A 22,053-nucleotide genomic window follows, 5' to 3' on the forward strand; every position below is an offset into this window, starting at 1 on the left:
CCTACACACTGCGATACACATCTGTTGGCTTAAGCAAACTGGCCACATTGATCAAGTTTTCTGTTCGTAGGCAGATGTTCAGCAGAAACAGCTGGAAGGTCGTCAACAAGAAAAAAAACCCTACGAACAAATAATAAAATAATAAAAATAATAAAATAAATAATAAATAATAAAATAAATAATAATAATAATAATAATAATAGAATAATATTAATAATAAAATAATAAAATAAATAATAATAATAATAAATAATAATAATAATAATAAATAAAAATAATAAAAAATAAAAATAATAAAACGTGAGCGTATTCGCTCACACAAATGGTGACGGAATTACCCAAAATAAACTACACAAAAACAAAGAGTGAAAACGTTCCATTGAACACAAATGTGTAAAATCAAGTACATTTCCTCACAGCTACACTCAAGGTAGGTTGGTAGGTTTTAGCCGACATTAATTATTTCCAATTCAATCCCAATTATTTCCTGTTTCACTACATTTCAACTTCCATTCTATACTTTTACACAAGGGCGCAGATTTGGTTTTGGCGTCGGTGGGGACGGACGATCCGACCACTGAACCTGCCCTGTTTCTTTTTTTGTCCTTTTTGTCTTTGCTTCTTGATAAAAAAGGAGAAGTATACTTGCCTACATGTGCTATTCTACCTGCTTTTAAACCATTTAAAATTACAATTCATAGTTTTATATGTGAATTATATAATGTTAAATTACTATTAAACAAATGACTGACTAAGTATTTCAGGCTTTAGTTTACTTCAGCCATATTCCATATAAATCAGGTATCATACAAAAATAAAAATGGCTTCAAATACAGTCATGACAATAAAAGAATATGACTTTAAGGACTTAACAACATTACTTCAGTTATACTACACCAACATCTGTTATATTTTGGCACTAAGGGAACACTGAGTGACCTGCTGGGTTTTGTCCATAAAACTACTCGTCTAAGATGACCTCAGAGTCAAAGATCTCTCAGCAACATTATGCAACAGTTTAGGCACTGTTGCCCCGATCAAGTCAGTGAGCTTTTTATTCTAAACATGAACTACGGTTACAGCAACAGACATGGGCTACATGCCCCACACAACAACTCAATGTCCACTATGTGAAGCAGCCAAACACAGGCCTGCTCCTCTCACTAACTGAGATAAACTGCTGGCATGTTTGTTTTACATCTATACTGTCCAGTCTGTCCTGGTGGACATACAGCAGCATTGTTTAATCTCATTTGAGTCATTGTTGACCTTAGCCATGTTTTTAGTCTTCTGAGAGCACTGAAGCTTCTTTCAGCCTCAGTACCTGCATTTTATCCTCAGATTAAAAGTATTATTCTGTGCTTGATGTGCCTCACCTTTGGCCCTGGCTCCTCCCCTCTGACTGCACTAGGACATATTGCCACCTGATAAAATAACACATGGCTTTGTGCCATATAAACAGTGAGACATGTCAATTCAGATTCTTTGTAAAATAAACACTAATGAATCAATTTACATCAGCAGCCTAACAATTGTCATGATAATAAAAATATATTACAAGTTAATCTATAGCATCAAATCATCAGTCAGTCACCTCTGAGCTACAACATGGCAGAGCTGCCTCTGTCACCTGATGAATGACAGTGAGACACTCCACATACATGCAGTCACACATGTGCTTCAAATACAGTCACAAACCACCAGGTCATCATCCAGTTTCACCTGTGACCTTGTGTCACCATTGCTCTCTGAGCTTTGTGTTGGTTCTGCTGTCACCTGACAAACAGGACAAACATGACAATAAGAATAAAATGTGCAGCTGCTTCAGTGTTTCTGTCACTTTGTGCAGATCTTGACTCGTCAGTAATGTTTGTAGTGTGAGTGCATTTTTAAAACAATTTGTGCAAACTGCACTACCAGGTGGAATATTTGCAAAATCATGACGACCTCGTGATATTTTGTCTCAAAGATTAACCCTATGAATATGTCAGTGCCGTTAGGATGAAATTATTGTGTCACCAACATGTTAACGTTAGACATATAATTCTAACAGCCTCTGTAAACTAATATCCTGGCTGCTCAAAGCTGCCGTTTTCTCTGACAGTTTCAATCAAAATTAGAAACGCTGCTCTGAGACTGAGAGAACTAACAGTGCTGCCTGCTGTGCAGGTAGTTTCCCAAACACGTTATTCATGGTTACATACAGTTTTAGACAGATGTGGGCCAAAGCCTAGCATACCCTTCCGTCCATGCTTTTACAAAGGAAATATATAAAGTGTACATTAAAGATTCCACTTTACATTTGTGAGTCCTCCGAGACTGGGATCGTTCGCTTCTAAAGAACCACGGCAATAAAACAAGATGTTTCTGTGAAGGTTCTGTCATCCAGGTCATCGTAGTCAAAGGAGCTTGCAATGACCTCCACACCTCCACAGGACAAGACTCAGCAGTCCATCTGCATCTAAAGGTCAAAGGTCACTCTTTCGAGGATGCCAATGTTCACATTTTGGACAGAGAGGACAGATGGTTTGAAAGAGGAGTGAAAGAAGCATCTATGTCAACTGTGAGCGACCATCTTTGAACAGAGGCGGGGCTTACGACACCAACTCTCTGCCATCTATAATCCAGTTCTGAGATCCTTCCCAGATGCCTTAACGCCCACTCACATCCTGGGCCATCTGACCTCAGGAAATCACATGATAAGGTGGGGCCAGGTTTCACAATGAACACACCCGAAATTCTGGCTGATTGTGACCCACGCCCAGTTACACACCTTGGCTCAGGCGATTAGAGGATCATCAGGGGTCCTTTTGTCCCTCTGTGGGGGGTCACTCCCACTAGGTTTATATCTGGGACTCTCCACCATGTGACCTTAGAACTGAAGAAGCTTCTCGGATGAAGGTGAAACGTCTTCAAGTAACTTAAAGAAGTCCAAAACAAGATGTTATCAATCCACTGAATGTCAGAAGTGATGTGTTTAGTCTTGTTTACTGTACTTAACAGTCCAGTTAAGCATAATTAAGGAAAAGCGATTAATCCGGTTCCTGTAAGTGTTGAGCTGGTAGTTATTATTAGATAATTACAGTACGTCCTACTGTCAAGCAATAAAAAACAAGTACTGTTGGAATTGTTTTGGATTTGCACTCCTTGCTGTGATCTTCAGCCACACATCTGTCAGCTCTAACAGGTACTTGATGTAAAATTCAAATGTGGGTCCTTATTTCAGATTTACTGGTATACATAAAAATAATGCCCTAATTTACTAAAAGGCCATAGAAAACCTTGTAATGACGCAGCTAATAAAATCATCTGAAATGTCCTTGTACAACCACTAGGTGTCACTATTAAGGAATGATTTAATACCATACCATACCAACTTTATTTCTAAAGCACTTTAACATAAAACCAGGGTTTCACAAAGTGCTGTACATGTTAATAGCATACGTAAAGAAAATTAAAATGAGATACGATAAAATAAATAGATACAATAAATTAAAACATGTTAAAACAAATTGAGTCAACCCCTCTAATCAATGCCAAAGGCTTCAGCGAATAAATATGTTTTAAGAAGACTTTTAAATTCAGAGACAGAAGAGGCCTGCCTAACATGCAAGGGCAGATCATTCCACAACTTTGGAGCAGCTACAGCAAAAGCACGATCACCTTTAAATTTATACTTAGTTTTCGGTACCTTAAGGAGCTGCTGATTGGCGGACCTAAGGGAACGGGCAGGTGTATATGGTTGTAGTAGCTCCGAGAGGTAGGGGGGGGCCAGGCCATTAAGAGATTTAAAAGCAAATAAGAGAATTTTAAAAACAATCCTAAAATGTACAGGTAGCCAGTGGAGTGAAATTAAAATAGGGGTAATGTGCTCAAACTTTTTTGTTCCAGTTAAGACGTGCTGCAGCATTTTGCACAACCTGCAGGCGCCTAATGGACGCATCACTAATCCCAAAATAAAGTGCGTTACAATAATCCAGCCTAGAAGTAACAAAGGCATGGATTACTGTCTGAAAATGCTGTTTCGATAAGATAGGCTTTATTTTGGCTAATTCCCTCAAATGAAAAAAGCTAGATCTTACAACAGCTCTGACCTGGCTTTCAAGTTTAAGATTTGCCTCTATTTTAACTCCCAGATTAGTGATGACTGGTTTAACATACTGTGCCAGTGAACCAAGATCTATAATAGTGGCCTCAGAAGCGCCACCAAAAACCATCACTTCTGTTTGGTCGGAGGTCCAAAAGTTTTTGGCGATTGTACATTAAAAGAGAGTTGACTCTAGCAATAAAAAACAACATAAGCAAACACAACAGAGGAAGAGCCAGACGGCGAGCCACACACACTGGCGCCATCTTGAAACTCTGTTTCATATTAAATTTGTGATCGTCTTTTCTTCCTCTGGAAATCCTGCATTTTCCTGGTAATACTTTGGAATGCAAACACTGTTCAGAGGAAGTGACTGAGAAAGCCTGTGGTGTTTACCCATGACTCTGCACACCACTGACTGCACAGAGGTCACCATGCGGCTCTCGTCTCCACACTCATCATCCCACTGAAACCCCAGGGATGCATCACAAGCCATTTAAAACCTGAGGCAAACTAAGAATCGGCCGACCCCTAACCCTTGTGCAAATGTGGAAAATGCACAGTCTATTGATCTAAATGGGTTCACGCAGAGGACAGCATTTCCACTAAATTACATCTACAGTATGTTAAAAACACAAGGAGATGGCAGCTTTTAGAAAAAAAGATTTATTTTATAGAAATGAAAATCCATGGTCAGCTTTAAATTAAAAGTATGGAGAGAAAAGCAATGTGCTCTAGCAGACTTTAACATGTTGCCCTGGGTGAAAACTAGGACGTGTCTCCTGCTAAAGAGGTTGTCTCGCTTGTCAATCACTTTGACAGGAACACAACAAAAATTTAAAGTTAAACTGACAAGCAGATTTTGCCCTGGTCTGAACTCAAATACTGACGGTGTAACCAGGTTCATACAGATTTGATCATGAAAATCAGAAAACCAAAATAAGGATGTATAAGCAACAACTGTACTAGAACAAACCAGTCCAAACAGAGCAACATGTCACATCTAGAACTGAAAAGAAATGCTTTATGAAGACTACTTTGGAGGGTCTGTGTTGATGCCGTATTTCTCTTTTAGCAACTTCAGCTGTTCTTCTTTCTTTTTTGTGTCCATTTTCTGGAAAGCCTGCGAAAAGAGTTGATTAAAAAAAAGTACATGAATATTCTGTTCATTTTATAGAAATGCAAAACTATATATTATTTAATATTAAAGCACAGACTAAGCCCTGTTCTGTGAGAGCACTTTGTCCTCATTTGTGTGTCGGCACTGCAGGGATAGTTTGGGGAACTTTAAGTCTTTATACATGTTTAGAAGTAGCTGAGGAAATACAACAAAATGCTGATTCATTAAAGCACAATTACACGTGATTTTCTGCCTTTGGCATCTAAACACTGAAAAAGTGAAGACTGAAAACAAAGGATTACAACAAAGTTTTTAAAAAAGCCATACCGGCTGTATTTACACCCTCTGTTTCTTCTCAATGTAGCATAAAAGCATTTAAGTGACGGAGGGGGTGGTGCTACAGCTACTCTGTTCCTCGCGTGCTGGCCAAAGACTCGAGCTCTGCTATCATCAGGAAAGCAATGACACAGCAATGACATGTTTTGCTGTGTCATTCACCAGCTGGCTGTTAGGTCATGTTAGCAGTTATACTGTCAGCTCAAACGCAAACATTGAGAAGCCCTGAAGCTATCTATGTAGCTTGGAGGAACAGAGTTACTTTCAGGGACCTCCAAGAACCATGTGGTCCAAAAGACCTTTGTGCCTGCAGTGATGTAATGCTCATACGTACTCTGTTTGCATTGTAGTAGAGGACCACGAGGTAACGATTGCAGACATTGAAGCCTGACAGGTGGTCACAGGCGTTCTTGGCATCAAAGATGTCTTCATATACGACATAAGCGGTTCCTCTTGTTTCAGGCGTGTTCCCTCTACGAAAAACATCAGACACAGGAAATCATTACCAGACCTACTGATGGTGGGTGACAGTGGGGCATTTTCCTGTTTTCTTAGCCCTCTCTTATTTCCTGTGTTATTATTGTATACACATGACAGCGGGGTGTTTTTTTTAATTAAATGTTAGACCTCCTCTGAGCTGAATAAAGTGGACTTTTTAAAAAATTATTACTTTACTGGCCAGGACATCCAGGAGCTCTCTCACTGCAATGCAGGGAATACACGACCTTTGGGACATGCCAGTATAGTAACCTTATAGTTCTGGGACCGTGCATGTGCAGCTGGTGCCATTGCACTGAACAATCACATGGACTAGTCTGTATAAAGGCAAATAAGAGTCCACACAGGTCTGTTGGATTTTATGTTCTTGAAGAACGCTGGCAGAGTCAGAGCTCTGGTCAGGACCATCTTTCTTCTCATCAGCAGTGGAACTTTTAGCAACCTCATCGTCACTAACCTTAGACTGAGTGAATTTAAAAACACTGTGATTTTAGCCATTATTTACTTGTTTGAGGTTATGGTCCGGCTAGCTTTGGATTTACACTGTTTGTGACTTTTTGTGGAGATTTTACTGGAACATTCGCTTAAATTTGCCCACTGCCTGCATGCTGAAAACACAACTTTAAGAAAGCGTGCTACATTTGCTAAATATCTCACCTGTTTATCCCCTGATTGGGGATAGTGGCTTTGTTAGCGACATTTGTGGATCAAATTCAAACCTCGAGCAATCTTCACCCAGTACAAACACCTAAAACTACATTTATTAAGACTAATTTAAAACATGGAGCCCTACTTTTAAAAAACTGTCATGTCAACTATCAAACAGGTGTTTAAAGCCTCTGTCAGTGCGCCCCAGGGCAGCTGTGGCTACAATGTAGCTGCCATCACCAGTGTGTGAATGGGTAAATCGTTTTGGGGTTCATGGGGACTAAGTAAAGCGCTATACAAATACAGGCCATTTACCATTTAAAGCATTAGTTTTCAGCTAGTTATCCATCCGGATACTGTCCACAGTGAGGGGGGGGGGGGGGGGGGGGGGGGGGGGGGGAGAAATCTCCATCCATTACATTTTGGCTTTGCTTTTTCTCACTTCAACTTTGAAGTGATGCACTCAATGAGATAATGTGAAAGAAGTATTTCTTTGTCCTTTTTTGCAAGATTTTCAAGTTGAAGAAGCAGCAAAAACAAGAGAAGTCAATGCTTGACTCTGATAACTATAAGTTTATGTATTCTATCAACCTTTGTATAGGATTCTATGCAGAGTGGTTTTGTTTTTGTTACAACATTTGTAAAGTTTCTTAATAAACATATTTGAGGATCTAATTTGAGGAACTAAAGGTTTTGACATAATGTTGGAAAAGTTATGCCAGAATGTACCTTTGTGCAAAACCACGTACTGTGCAGGAATGAACCCTCCTCAAGGCTACATCTAAAGCACAGCCTACATAACGCTGGTTTATATTTATGCAAATTTTTTGCCGAATTGTACGTTTGATGGAGAAAGTCATAATGGGTCAGTCTGTATCTGCAATTAATGGTTGCACTTAAACATTTCTGACATAATTACGACCCTCGTTTTGCATCACTTGTTACATGCAAATCACAGCCCCACATCTCCCTTGACCTGTGACCCCGGTTCTGGAACAGCACACATTAAGACAGAATACACTTTTGAAATAAGACCAGGCGAGTTTCCTTCATGGAGCAGTTTTTAACCAAGTGGCTTTAAGAAAAGATCTTAACTGGAGATATAAAACAAAGTTTCTTCAGGACAGATTCTTCTTCCTCAGGTCATCAAAGGACATCAGGGATCCATTCTCATAGCAGTCCTCCACATAATGTCATTATGTCATTTGCTAGAAGATTGATTTTTATGCACCATCTACCCCACTTTGTACTGTTTATCTCTGAATCCAGTCTTATTATCTTGGCTAGAAGCTCCGGGCTAATACAAAGTTTAGAGGAAATGCTTCAGAAATTCAGTCGTGATGGTCATAGCTGGCGGTTTCTTGCAGTCAGTGCTCTAACGCAATAAAATTACCACCAAATTCAAATTTAGATCAGACTTTGAACAAATAATGTGCCATAATACAAAACTATTAGATGAGGAAGGACAATTTGTTTAGCAAAATAGCATAATTTGTTTGCACCTCTTCCTCTGAGGCTGCCATTTTTTGTTTTTGGTCTGTCTATTCTCATTGTGAACACACCAATGAATGCTAAGATTCCTGATCATGCATCAGTAAGGAACTTAGCTATGTTTCAGATCTGATACACATGTCGTAACTCATTATGGTGTAACCTGGTTGGAAACGCTTGGGAAAAGAAAGACTATTTTATTGCATACAACAGTGCTTGCCGCAGCCTGTGGGGCATCTGCTCTGCCAGCCCTTCTGTCTGCTCACCCAAGGTACCCTGGAGCTAGCTAACAATGCTTAGTCCTACAGTGGTGGACAGTATGTCCTTGGTTTTTTAACATGGAGAAAAGTGACCTCCTTAGACTGCTTTTAAGTTTCAATGTACCTGTTTTTTACAGAGTTATCAGTTCTGTGACTAGTTAGCTAATGTACAGTAAAGTAGCAGAAAGATGTAGTGCTTTTATGTCCACTTTAAATAATTGAGAGATTTGAATAACATCAAAGATAGAGAAAGACAGATAAACGTGGAGTCCAACTCCAAAATATGACTTCATGCACTTCAACTGCTATTTCTGAAAATCTACAGTGAAACACTTACGTTCTGATTTGTCGTATTGGTCCATATTTCCCAAAGATATCATACATTTCCTCTGCTGTGATCTTATAAGGAAGATTCCTGACATACAGGATTCTGTTCACCTCAGGAGGTAATCGGATCTGCAGCACAAAAAAACAATAAAACAGTTCGGATAAATAAACACTGTTGAAGTTACGACTACTGACGAGCATTCAACACAAAGCTACCGCGGAAACGTAGCTTGTAGACATTTAACTCAAACCTTGCCGGAGTTAAGTTAAATCAGTAGTAAACCGTTTTATTTTCTTCCTTTTATTTTACCCACCAGCCCCTTCAACCCTCTCCTGCCCTTACGTATACAACTCAGACATTTAAACTAACCAAAGCCCGAACAGCATCAATCATCTCAAACAGAAGACGACTTTAACCGTGTGCTCAAGATAGACATCATAAAAAGCACCAACGAGAAATGTTACGATACAATGTTGTTGTTTTCATTTTGCTAACGTGCTAAGCGGCTAACCGTGCGCTAACACAAGCTAAGGCTAGCTTCGAAGCTAACTGAGCTAATGTTTCTGAAGCTCTATTTATCACAAAATTCACAGTCCCACTTTCTCACACTTACATTAGCGCGTTTTGCTGCTTGCATAGCCATTGTGACGGGTTGTTTCGTTCAAATTAAACCCACGAACGATAAACACGCAGTCCCACCAGGCGCTCGGCTCTTCTCGTCAAAATGGCAACGGAAGCTGACTGGTGACGTACTTCCGATTTCCGATTGAACCCAAACACAGAGCTTTCCACCAAACCACTCTGTCTCATTTTCCTAACCTTTAAAGGTGGATAGGTGTTTCTCTCTCACGCTCCCCCAGTCTGTCTACTGGTTTTTGAGACATATATACTAAAAATTTTAGTATAGTCACTGGGACTTCTTGTTTTAGGTTTTTAGGTGCTTCCCTGCTCCACAACACTTGATTCAAATCACTATCTTGTTACCAGGCAGTTGTTGCATTTAATACCAAGCTGACCACTGGAACACAAAGTTGTACTAACTTACAGGTAATGGGAACAATAATGTTTTATAGAGGGAAAGATTGTGATTGTACAGCTCAGCTCATTCCCTCAGGAAGGATCATGAACTTGACTGACAGTAAGAGAGTGGACCCCAGACTTTGATGTGAGAAACAGTTAAGAGGTCATGGGCATCAGTTAAGAGTCATGCATATGGGGCGAGTAATATTGGGTCTGCAAATTATATATGTACGTGTGTGTGTGTGTGTGTGTGTGTGTGTGTGTGTGTGTGTGTGTGTGTGTACGTGTGTGTGTGTGTGTGTGTGTGTGTGTGTGTGTGTGTGTGTGTCAGGAACTTGTAGAACACTTTGTAAAGGGAGATGTCCCAGTTTCGTTAGGTTCTACACCAATAGTGAAGTCAAGAATAGTCAACAGATAGAACCACATGGGCCTATAACTGTGCTTACAGACTGACTCATTCATGCATGAGCACAGCCGCACACACTTATTTGGTTGTTGGATTAAATGTTCAAATGAAAATTACTTTCGTGTTTGCTAAAAAAAAAAAAAAAGAGCTTTGGGACGAAGCCAGAGTTTTGACACTTTGCTTACAGCTTTGAGCATCCATGCATCCATGTGGCCATTACGCACTGGTTCTGATGACATCTCGCCCTTCTAAAGACAACACTGCTTGTAGCAACTATCACAGCCACAACAGGCGCAAGATATGATTTTTTTAGATATTAGATTTCGTGCCACAGACTTTCTTCGTCACATTTGCGTGACTTATTTAAATATTCTGCCCCTTGCAGGATGACTACTCAAATCACAAGAAAATGTACCTTTTGAATACAGCACTAAAAAAAACAAATACTATGGCTGTGAGCAATAAAGCATAATTATCATATATCCTTATCTTTTATATAATTATAATAAAAACTTTGGTTAGGGAGGGGGTGTTCACTCTGATTTCCCAGATATCATAAGCACTTTTACTCTTTTGAGATGACAGTCTCTGCTACATGAAAAATGCAACATTAGCATCCTTGCTCTTCTTATTACATGACACAACTGTGTGGCAGGTTGCACACACATTATTAAAGGTCTGTGGTACCTTTATTACTGTTCTTACACTGGTTTTGTAAGATAAGAGAGCAGCTGTGTGATGTTAAATAAAAACACGTGCTCACATTTAATGATGCTGAAGTTCTGTAATCATACCAGTGCTTAGCTCTGCAAATGTCTATGTCCGAATATGAGTACTCATACTGCTAGTAGCTTTTGAACTTTATCTGCATAGAGTGGCACATTTCCTTTTGTCCTGTTTGTGTGGAGGAAGGATTCTGGTGAAATAACTCCTGAGGCAACCTTTCCTCTTTCCTCCACCCACTTCTGCAAAAACAGGAGCTCTTAAACATAATTAAGCTTTCTTTCTTTTGGCATTTATTTACTTCAAGACAAATATGAGTCACAGCTAATTCATAGAAAATGCATTTCTCACCACCCTATTTTTGTCTTATTTTCTCATTGTGAGTTCTTGAAAATATTTTTTTCTTATGGAAAGTTCCAGCTCATATCAATTCTGAGGAAATAGCAGGATTTTGTTTTTACACATTATAGTTTCCTGAGCATGTGCAGTTTTCAAAAAGTACAAGGTATTTTGCGGTCTGCGCATTTCTTACTGTAAGGTCAGGTCAGCTGGCAAGATGATTCAAATGGTCTTTTTAATTGATAAACAGACAATAACTGCATACGTTAATATTTTTATATATAAAAGTTGCTAAAGCAAATATTTTACTTTCAAAATAAATATTTATTGCCATTAAAATTAAACTAAAACTAAGTGGGTGTATTTCTGCTCTGTGTGTTTTGGCCAGTTTTACCCCTAACAAATACCTCATGTCTGTTCCTTATATATATATATATATATACACACCTCATATATATCTAACCTCACCCAAACTATTTATACTGTCAGAGTGCTTGGTTACAGCATTGGTACAACCTGTTTTATTTTTGCACCTGTTAACAACAACAATTGGCAAGTGAACAATATTAAGTAAGTAAAATTTTATTTGTATAGCACCTTTCAAGATAAAAATCACAAAGTGCTTCACAGAAAAGCTAAAACATAAAAACATAAATCAACCAAAGGCAAGTTTAAAAAGATGAGTTTTTAGCTGTTTTTTAAATATTGTATGGCAAAACCTTACAATAGCCTACAAAGAGAACCCTGTGATATGTTGATGCACTATGAACAAAAACTTGGTGACAGTAGCAAGGAAGAACAGCCTTTACAGGAAAGGAACCAAAACCAGTTCTATGGACGGAAACCAGCAGCATAACTAATAAATAGTTTAGGCTCTTTCTCTGATTCTACTTTTGGTAACTTAAAAAAAACCAAAACAACCCCCCCCCCCCCCCCCCCAAACAAACAGGTAAACAGTAATCTGAGAGTAAAGTGCTCTTCTAACTCTTCTAAGAGAATATAATAGTTTGAATTCTTTAAGACAGGTTCAAGACAAATATGAGTCACAACTAATTCATAGAAAATTCATTTCTTGGTACGTTTTATAGTTTAGAAAGTATACATTAAAGTTGTATTTTAAATATTGTTATTTTTATTTATGGGAGAAGTGTGACCTCTCTAGTGAGTGTTCCTACTTTAACTGAATGCTTTTCAGATAACTTTTAAAAAAACGTGACAGATGGGTCATTAACAAATTAATTTTAAAAAATCTAATAAATCTAATTGTGGAATTTTATTTCATTTTATATTGCACCATATACTAATATGAGCACGGGACAAAAAAGGAAAAAGAAAAAAAAGCGCGAATAACAGTTCCGGGTGGGAGGAGGGAAACGACTTTGGGCACGCGCGTGGTTGGGAGTTGGACGTGTTAACGGTAATCGGTCGTCGAGTTCGATTATTTTGTTACCACGAAAATCAGTCTTTAAAAGTGGTAGACAAATTACACGAAACGATAAAAACACCGAGCCTGGACTAACATTTAGCTCACTGGGTTAAATCTGCAAAGTTTAGGTGAGGAGAAGTTTAGCGCCGCTGGGGCTACGGGCGTTTTTTTTTCTTTTTGGCTAGGCTAACGGTGGCAGGTCTTCAAGGAGCTAACGTCGACGGTACTTCCAGAACACTCGGCAGGATTTCAAGGTGTAAAAACGGTAAGTTATGTACTAAATCCTGCATGGTTCGCTACTATAATTCTGTGTGCTTTTAAACTGAGGGACAATCATCATAATGAGCCCTCGCCTATTAACTTAGTACCTGATATGATGCTAGCTTTTGCGTTATTGAAGTAACGTGTGATAATAGGTAATTAGTTAGCATTAAAATAAGTTCTTAACATGAAAGGTTTGGAATAATGTTGTTTTCTGACACTAGACTGGACTGTCAGAAAAGACAATAACTAAACGATAGGGTTGTGCTAATAGTGCTAATTTTCAAGATGATGTCAAACATTTCTGTGATAACATGTGTCCCGTTTTTCGCCTCGTTTAAAATATTTAAAATAATTGAAAAGTATATTTAAAATTTCGAAGTTTAATCTTGTCGTGGAAAAAAAAGAAGAAAAAGTTCCTGCTATTTAGACGGTTGAGGCTTTACTTGACCCCACTGTTAGACACATTTACTTATCATCACTGCAACCCAGTAATTTAATGTATGCCTGTGAAGTTCTCTGCAGAGCGGGTCTACGGGCTCAAAATGTAGTCATAAATATTTTGTACTTGTAAATCAGTTTCGTATGTGTAAAAAGAATTTGTGCGTGCGTAAAAAAGATCTGTGTGTGGACTTGTGTGTCAAAAAAACCCCTGCAAGTTACAAGTACGAATTTTGACCCTATTTTTCTTCCTTTCATCTGATTGGCCAATGTCATGTCAATCACAAATGTAACAATCCAATCAGAGAGCAGAGATGGGTTTGGCTGTCGGAGGGGCGCTTTTTTTTGAACTGCAGGTCCTTGAAGGGTAATACAGTTTGAAGCTGGAGGATCTCTATATAAATATCCAATAGCAGCTAGGTCCCCTAACTTTCAGTAGCTGTTGAAAGGAAAAAGTTGTGGTATATCAGTGGTTAGAAATACCGTTATTACTTTAGGATTAGTTTAACACAAAGTCAGGGCTGACCTGGGACCATTGCTGTGAGTCACAGTGCGCAGCATAAAAGTCCTTTCACATCAGAGCAGGATGTGCTGCTAATGCTAACTGCTAACTAAAAGCAAAGGATCCAGAATTTGTTGCGCTGGCTGCTGGGCTCTGTGGGTTTTTGCAGCAGCTCTACCTGTACTAGATGCACCTGCTCCTTGTCGTTTCTATCTCTGACTTTATGTCCTCTACAAGAGTTTGGTTTTTTTGCTAGTTCTTCAAATGTAAAAACATGTATGCTAATTCATAACGAAGAAAGCTTTGTAATGAAGACTGTCATTTACAAAACACTGCCCGCCCCCACCCTGCGTTCCGCAGCGCTGTTGAAAAGGCTGTGGTAGTCCCTATATTAAACACGTAGACCTGTGACACAAAAATCACCAAACTCGGACGACCACAGACTGTTTTCCTTTGTGGTGATGAAGGAAAACGCTGGGTTGGCATGTAAAAGGGCATTTATTTCCTTCAAAGACCTGCAGTTCAAAAAAAGCGGCCTTCCGACGGCCAAACCCATCTGTTCTCTGATTGGATTGTTACATTTGTGATTGACATGACATTGACCAATCAGATGAAAGGAAGAAAAATAGGGTCAAAATTCGTACTTGTAACTTGCAGGGGTTTTTTTTTTTTTAGCCAAAAGAACCCCTGCAAATCTTTTATACTCACGCACAAATCTTTTTTACACATACAAATCTTTTTTACGCACACACAATTTTTTTTTTTTTTACACATACAAATCTTTTTTACGCACGCACAAATTTTTTTACACATACAAATCCTGATTTACAAGTACAAAACCGATTTACAAGTACAAAATATTTATGACCACATTTTGAGCCCATACGGGTCTTTGCGGGTCACACAAACGAATGTAATTACAGTAGCTACCAAGATAAATGTGCTTATAATACGACCGCAGTTTTTTTTCTACTGCATCATTGAGAGTTTTTACAGGTATTACTAACGGTTTTCTTTGAGATTGGCGCTCATACGTTCCTTGGTGGTTGGTAAGGAGCAGTCGTGTCCAAATTCATGGGCTGCATCCTCCTGAGGCCGCATTTGTAGACCGATTACGTCACAGCGACGTGCCGAAGGCTGTCCAAATTCGTAGACTCCTCCGAATGCAGCCGGCAAATGCGTCCTTTTCCTCGAATTTGAAGGATGGGTTGGGTGTGTCCTTCGTGGCCCACCATATCCCAGAATTCATAGCGCGGCCCAGCCAAACTCCAGTTTCCGGCAATGGCGGCCGCTACTAAGTTTTAAAATTACTCTTTTTAATCTTTCTGGGTCACAAAATAAACTTTTAACATATTTTCAGGCGAGAATGTGGGTGTGTAAACTTCAAATATCTGCTCAGGTTATCAAGATATCGCATATTTGCAAAAGTGCTCCGACGTTTTCGGAGACGTCTGTTACCCACCAGCTCGATAGCTAGCCGAGAGCTTGAGGGTCACTAGAGCCGCTGAGAACGACACAACTCCCGGCACATCATTTTCAGATCACCGACTTTCGCTACTCAGGTTAAACGTAATATATAAGTCACTTAGACAACCTAAAAATGTTATTGTCTGGCTTTTTTCAGTGTTTTATTTGTTCGCGAGTAAATCGGTTTGGCTGAGATTAAAGTTATTAGATTAGATAAAATAAAACTTTATTAATCCCCCTGGTGGGTTCCTCCTTGGTTTTCACACAGCTGAATAAACGTCAAACAGAAAACTGATTAAACAGAAGTGTGAGATGGTCGAGAATTTACGCCAGTGTCCTGTTATATTTTAGATAGCAAGGAGCAGACAGCCGAGTTTATTAAACTCCACCGAGACAGCGGTGACGCTACTCAGAAGGCTAGACCGTCCAATTTCACAGCTGTTTACTTCCGGCCTACCCGACCTTCTGAGGACCTGGCCCACGTAGACTGCGAAGGCCGGGTCCTCGGGAAGATGCAGCCCATGAATTTGGACACGACTACTGTATTTTTACATAAACGATACTCAAATGGGGCTTGAAACTCTACACGTAAAGCTTAATTTACATCATTAAGCTTTGCTTTCAAAAACTAACATAAGTACAAGTACAAGTGCTTAAAGTCTTATGTTTTGCGCCATCTTCCGTCGGTATGGAATGTGACCTCATGTGGTTGGTTGAGGCTAATAGAATTACATTAGTTTATGTTAGCTAACTAGTGACAGAATCGCTAAGGAAAACAACGACACTAAAAGTCAGTTTAAGTGTTCACTTTTGTGCTGTCACTGGCTGCAAAATGGTTTTAAGAAACTGAGAATATTCTTTGGCTGTTTGACCAGCTGCACTCAAACTGGAAAATCCATCGGTTACCTAATGTTAGAGTTTGTAAAAAACACTTTATAAATAATTATAATAGGGCTGTGCGATATGACCAAATCTCATATCCCGATATAAGGTCAAGGTCAAATTTATTTATATAGCACATTTCAAACAGCCGATGCTGCACAAAGTGCTTAACAATATGAAAATGGTATTAAAAAGCAACAATGTAATACAATAATAACAATAAAAAAAACAATAAAAGGACAGTAAAAGAATTAAAACAATAACTAAACTAATTCAAATAAGACCAAAATGCTTGGGTCATAGTGTGTTAAAAGCCAGGGCATAGAAATGTGTCTTTAGTAAAGATTTAAATTGCTCAAGCAGGGCTCTAGAGTGCGACCAAATTTTTCAGTGGTGCGACTAAAAAAAAAAAAAAAAATTGGTTGCACCTGTGCGACCAACTGTTCGCTGTGATTACGTCTTTTTGCGCTGATTCTGAGCTGCAGGTTTTTCTCTCTCCAGCCAAAATTCACAGAGCCAGCAGCAAAAGAAGCAGCAAACTGCGCTTCACATTTGATCAATGTCGTCATGAATTTTGCTGTTTTGCTTCCACGACTATTAAAATCACACTTCATGCACAGCTAGCTCTCTCTCTCTCTCTCTCTGTACTTCAAGAACAGTTTCCCGTCTCCAATCTCTGTTTTCTGTATTATTCATTCGCTTATTACCCACCAGTCTACCGTTGTTTACAGCGCTGTCGGCTGCTGTCTTTTTCTTTTCTTTTTTTCACCTAAATGACCTCGGACAAGAAAGCCTATTTTTTTCTGTTGTTCAATACTGAAGAAATTTAAGCTTTATATGCAGAACATTGTAGAATATTTTTAAGGTTATCTGCTATAAAAAGCCAGACCAGGAAAATCTCCTTCATGTTTTTCTGTGTTGTATTCTCAGTTACTTTCACACAAAGGCATCTGCTGTGATGTTCACAATTCTGATGAAGTCAGTACTGATAAACAGTGGCGTGTCTAGAAAATTTTTGTTGGGGGGGCCAGGTAGGGGCACAGATTTGGAGAAGGGTGGCAGATGTAATTGGCAGATAATGTTTAAAAAAAATTCTACCAACCGTTAACCATAATTCAATAATCCTATAAACCTAATAACCGAATGCACTTTTAACTCTTATTAGAATAAGATTTTAACCACTACGGTGCAAAGTTTTTAGATACTGCGTTGATAAAGTACAAGAGATACAGTGGGGCAAAAAAGTATTTAGTCAGCCACCGATTGTGCAAGTTCCCCCGCTTAAAATGATGACAGAGGTCAGTAATTTGCACCAGAGGTACACTTCAACTGTGAGAGACAGAATGTGAAAAAAAAATCCATGAATCCACATGGTAGGATTTGTAAAGAATTTATTGGTAAATCAGGGTGGAAAATAAGTATTTGGTCACCTCAAACAAGGAAAGTCTCTGGCTCTCACAGACCTGTAACGTCTTCTGTAAGAAGCTTTTCTGTCCCCCACTCGTTACCTGTATGAATGGCACCTGTTTGAACTCATCATCTGTATAAAAGACACCTGTCCACAGCCTCAAACAGTCAGACTCCAAACTCCGCCTTGGCCAAGACCAAAGAGCTTTCGAAGGACACCAGGAAAAGTATTGTAGACCTGCACCAGACTGGGTAGAGTGAATCTACAATAGGCAAGCAGCTTGGTGTGAAAAAATCAACTGTGGGAGCAATCATCAGAAAATGGAAGACATACAAGACCACTGATAATCTCCCTCGATCTGGGGCTCCACGCAAGATCTCATCCCGTGGGGTCAAAATGATCATGAGAACGGTGAGCAAAGATCCCAGAACCACACGGGGGGACCTGGTGAATGACCTGCAGAGAGCTGGGACCAAAGTAACAAAGGTCACCATCAGTAACACACTACAACGGCAGGGAATCAAATCCCGCAGTGCCAGACGTGTTCCGCTGCTGAAGCCAGTGCATGTCCAGGCCCGTCTGAAGTTTGCCAGAGAGCACATGGATGATACAGCAGAGGATTGGGAGAATGTCATGTGGTCAGATGAAACCAAAGTAGAACTTTTTGGTATAAACTCAACTCGTCGTGTTTGGAGGAAGAAGAATACTGAGTTGCATCCCAAGAACACCATACCTACTGTGAAGCATGGGGGTGGAAACATCATGCTATGGGGCTGTTTTTCTGCCAAGGGGACAGGACGACTGATCCGTGTTAAGGACAGAATGAATGGGGCCATGTATCGTGAGATTTTGAGCCAAAACCTCCTTCCATCAGTGAGAACTTTGAAGATGAAACGAGGCTGGGTCTTCCAACATGACAATGATCCAAAACACACCGCCCGGGCAACAAAGGAGTGGCTCCGTAAGAAGCATTTGAAAGTCCTGGAGTGGCCTAGCCAGTCTCCAGACCTCAACCCCATAGAAAATCTGTGGCGGGAGTTGAAAGTCCGTGTTGCTCGGCGACAGCCCCAAAACATCACTGCTCTCGAGAAGATCTGCATGGAGGAATGGGCCAAAATACCAGCTACTGTGTGTGCAAACCTGGTAAAGACCTATAGTAAACGTTTGACCTCTGTTATTGCCAACAAAGGTTATGTTACAAAGTATTGAGTTGTATTTTTGTTATTGACCAAATACTTATTTTCCACCCTGATTTACCAATAAATTCTTTACAAATCCTACCATGTGGATTCATGGATTTTTTTTTTTTCACATTCTGTCTCTCACAGTTGAAGTGTACCTCTGGTGCAAATTACTGACCTCTGTCATCATTTTAGGTGGGGGAACTTGCACAATCGGTGGCTGACTAAATACTTTTTTGCCCCACTGTACAATCAGTGTTTTGTCAGTGTTTACTCAGCATTCAAGGACAGCAATATTTGCATAGTATTTTTACTGCCATGTAGTGCACATATGTTTTGGGCAAAAACATTTTTTAATATTAAAATACGAACATTTGTAACAAACAATTGACAAATTCCAATGTAAAACTTTATCTGCCTGTTAAAAAAAGAAGATAATCTTCTCACAAACTGGTGTTTGATTTTGAAACAGAAAAAAAGTGGGGAAACAACTGAAAAGACTAACATTTGAATAAAACCTGAAAGCAAGTAAATACTTTCTATGCTGCCTTATGGTAAACTGTGGTAATATTGATAAAGAACAACACTGGCTGATGATGAAATCCAGTCAGCTGGCATGGTGACACTGCCAGTATTAACCTGCAGGGCTGGACTGGGACAGAAAATCGGGCATTTTGACTACAGACCGGCCCACCAGGTATTAAAGCCATAAAGACTTTGAATGAAAACAAATGCTGTTGTGACAGTGATGTACAGTCTTGTTGGTATATGTATGATTTCTATACATTTTACGTCAGATAAAAACTTTGGTTGTAAGATTTAGATAATTATTTAATAAAAGCTAGATATTTTAAATGAAAATAAGAAAGAAAAGTATTTCTTTGTGCCCCCCTCTCCCTGTTAATGCCCTACCTGGCCCCCTGGCAACACTTTGCTAGATCCACCCCTGCACAGTTACCAGCTGTCAGCTACCTAAAAAAGGATCCTGGTGTTATTTGTCTCTCAGAAACAGTTCATAACTTCAACTCATTCATGTCACCTAAAAGGTAAACCTTTTTCTCCATCACAGCTCTGATGATTCAGTAAGGACATCTCCTGGTTTCATCTTCATGTTTCCCTCTCACCACATATCCAAACCGACATAATGACCAGCAGCTTTACAGCTGTGGCTCCAGCAAACATCAGCTGATACTAGAAATTAATATTAAATAAATTCTAACAACAGCTGATCAAGCTTAAACGTGCTGCTGTTGTTTAGCGCGACATCCGCTGGTTTCCTCTTTCTGGCGCAAAGTGGGCGATAAACAAGAGAGAAAAGCCGATCAGCTGATCATTGATCAGTTTCATGATTGAAGTAGCAACAGGAGAGGCAGGGGGAGAGAATGAGAGAAGAAGAGGCAGCTGTGCAGCGTTACGACAGAATAACTCCAGCTTTGTGTCTTTATTTCATTATAGCGAAAGTCCGGGACAAACCGCGTCTCTTCTCAGCTCAATACAAAACGTGTAATATTTTCTCTGAATGACGGACCATTCCATTTTTTTAAGGAGCCGTTGGCAACTCTACTAACTAACCTTATGAATAAAATAAAGTTCACTATCAGTAACATCATAGCACCACCCAGCTGTATAAAAACTCCGTCAAACTGGCTAGAACGCAGTATGAGTTATTGCAACTGAGGGTAAAAAGTCAGCAACATGAAAATAAACTCCACCTAAACTTGGTTTATATCTGACCCAGATAGACTGCAGCTCATAACTTCTTACCTGAAGTTCAGTTCACCTGACACTCGGACTGGTGGCTGCCTCGGGGCTCTCCTACTGCCTCCCCTTCCCTCATCCACCTGCTGGCCTCTGTGGAAGCTCTGCGATAGCCACCAACCAACAACTGAGTTATTTTTACACATCGACCTGCATCTGGCCAATCCACCACCTCTCATTGTTCATGCCATTACAAAAAAAATAAGTCACCGGGCAGATGCCCGGTATGCCCGATGGCCAGTCCAGCGATGTTAACCTGCAACCAAATCTGCAGCTCCATACAGCAATGTTACGACTTAGATTATATCTTATAACTCATAACTCTTATGTTAGCTGCCCTCAGTAGCATACTGTCTGAAATATTCGACGGCTGCAATAATTCTTTAAGTGTTATTTTTTTCCTTGGTATTCTAATTTCACCGAAGTTTACTAAACTCAACAAACTTAATATTACTTACCGGGATATTTATTCTGTCCTCATTTTCTTTCACCGAAAAATTGTTTCCTGCAGTGCCGTCTTTCGCGCTTGGCTCTCCTACCTTTGCTAACGTGATGCGCATAGCGCAGAAGCCGATGCTGCATTCACTTACAATCGGATATCTGAGCTTCACCGTGAAAACATAATCGTACATTTGATATTTGATTGAATTTTATTGTTTTGCCTTTGGGGTGGCACCTGGGGTGGCCAGTCTGGTTGGGGGGGTGGCTTGTGCCCCCCCAGGCCACCCCGCTGGACACGCCACTGCTGATAAATGATCAGAATTATAATATTTCTAACTGTTTGAGGCTAAGTTGAATCGAATCGGGACTTTGAAAACCGGAATCGAATGGATTATAGAAATCGGTGATGATACCCAGCCCTAGTGAGCAGCCTAGGCACGACAGAAGTGGATGTAGCTGTAATAGGAAAGGAACTATTGCTAACTTTTCTGTTAAGTTAAGGCCTGATCCTTCTGAAATTCATAGCCAGTGCTCTGACACGGTGTCATCAATCTTTGAATGCTGAAAAAGCACAGTGTATCCAGAAAAACACATTATAATATATAAATTATTAGAAAATTTGTGTGCGCCTAACTTTTGTGCCGGTACACCTAACTTTTTAAAGTTAGGCGTACCGGTACGCCCATGGCAAAAAGTTAGTCTAGAGCCCTGTCAAGTATTTGTGCAGATCTAATATTTAATCAGAATCAGAATCAGAATACTTTATTGATCCCTGGGGGAAATTATTTTTTGTTACAGTGCTCCATTTTAAACCAACATTAAGACAAGACAGACAATACGCTAACTAAGAATAGTACAATATATACATATATATACATACATACATAAGTCACTTATAAATAAATATTTGGAAAAGAAACATGTGTAGTTGTAGCAGCAAACAGTGTGTTAAGTGGATGCGTTGTACAGGGAGATGGCCACAGGCAGGAATGATTTCCTGTGTCGTTCAGTGGTGCTTTTCGGTAATCTC

At 39.6% G+C, this 22,053-nt stretch overlaps 2 protein-coding genes across 2 annotated transcripts in view; one reads left to right on the forward strand and one right to left on the reverse strand.

Annotated features, from left to right (window-relative positions):
- Nucleotides 1-4,737: 4,737 nt before the first annotated feature.
- sf3b6 (splicing factor 3b, subunit 6) lies at nt 4,738-9,523 on the reverse strand. The gene is made up of 4 exons (XM_082505871.1): nt 9,382-9,523; nt 8,778-8,896; nt 5,878-6,016; nt 4,738-5,210 (listed from the first exon to the last, which is right to left on the reverse strand). The coding sequence occupies exons 1-4, from the start codon at nt 9,409-9,411 to the stop codon at nt 5,121-5,123; spliced, it is 378 nt and encodes a 125-aa protein (XP_082361997.1). The 5' UTR covers nt 9,412-9,523; the 3' UTR covers nt 4,738-5,120.
- Nucleotides 9,524-12,602: 3,079 nt separating this feature from the next.
- Nucleotides 12,603-22,053, forward strand: part of tdrd6a (tudor domain containing 6a) — a 31,087-nt gene continuing 21,636 nt past the window's right edge. Inside the window, exon 1 of the mRNA XM_082505442.1 lies at nt 12,603-12,947. The gene's annotated coding sequence lies outside the window, so the exon portion shown is untranslated. The remainder of the gene's footprint in view (nt 12,948-22,053) is intronic.

The sequence above is a fragment of the Aulonocara stuartgranti genome, assembly GCF_965226115.1.
Source record: "Aulonocara stuartgranti genome assembly, chromosome: 15".
Lineage (NCBI taxonomy): Eukaryota > Metazoa > Chordata > Actinopteri > Cichliformes > Cichlidae > Aulonocara > Aulonocara stuartgranti.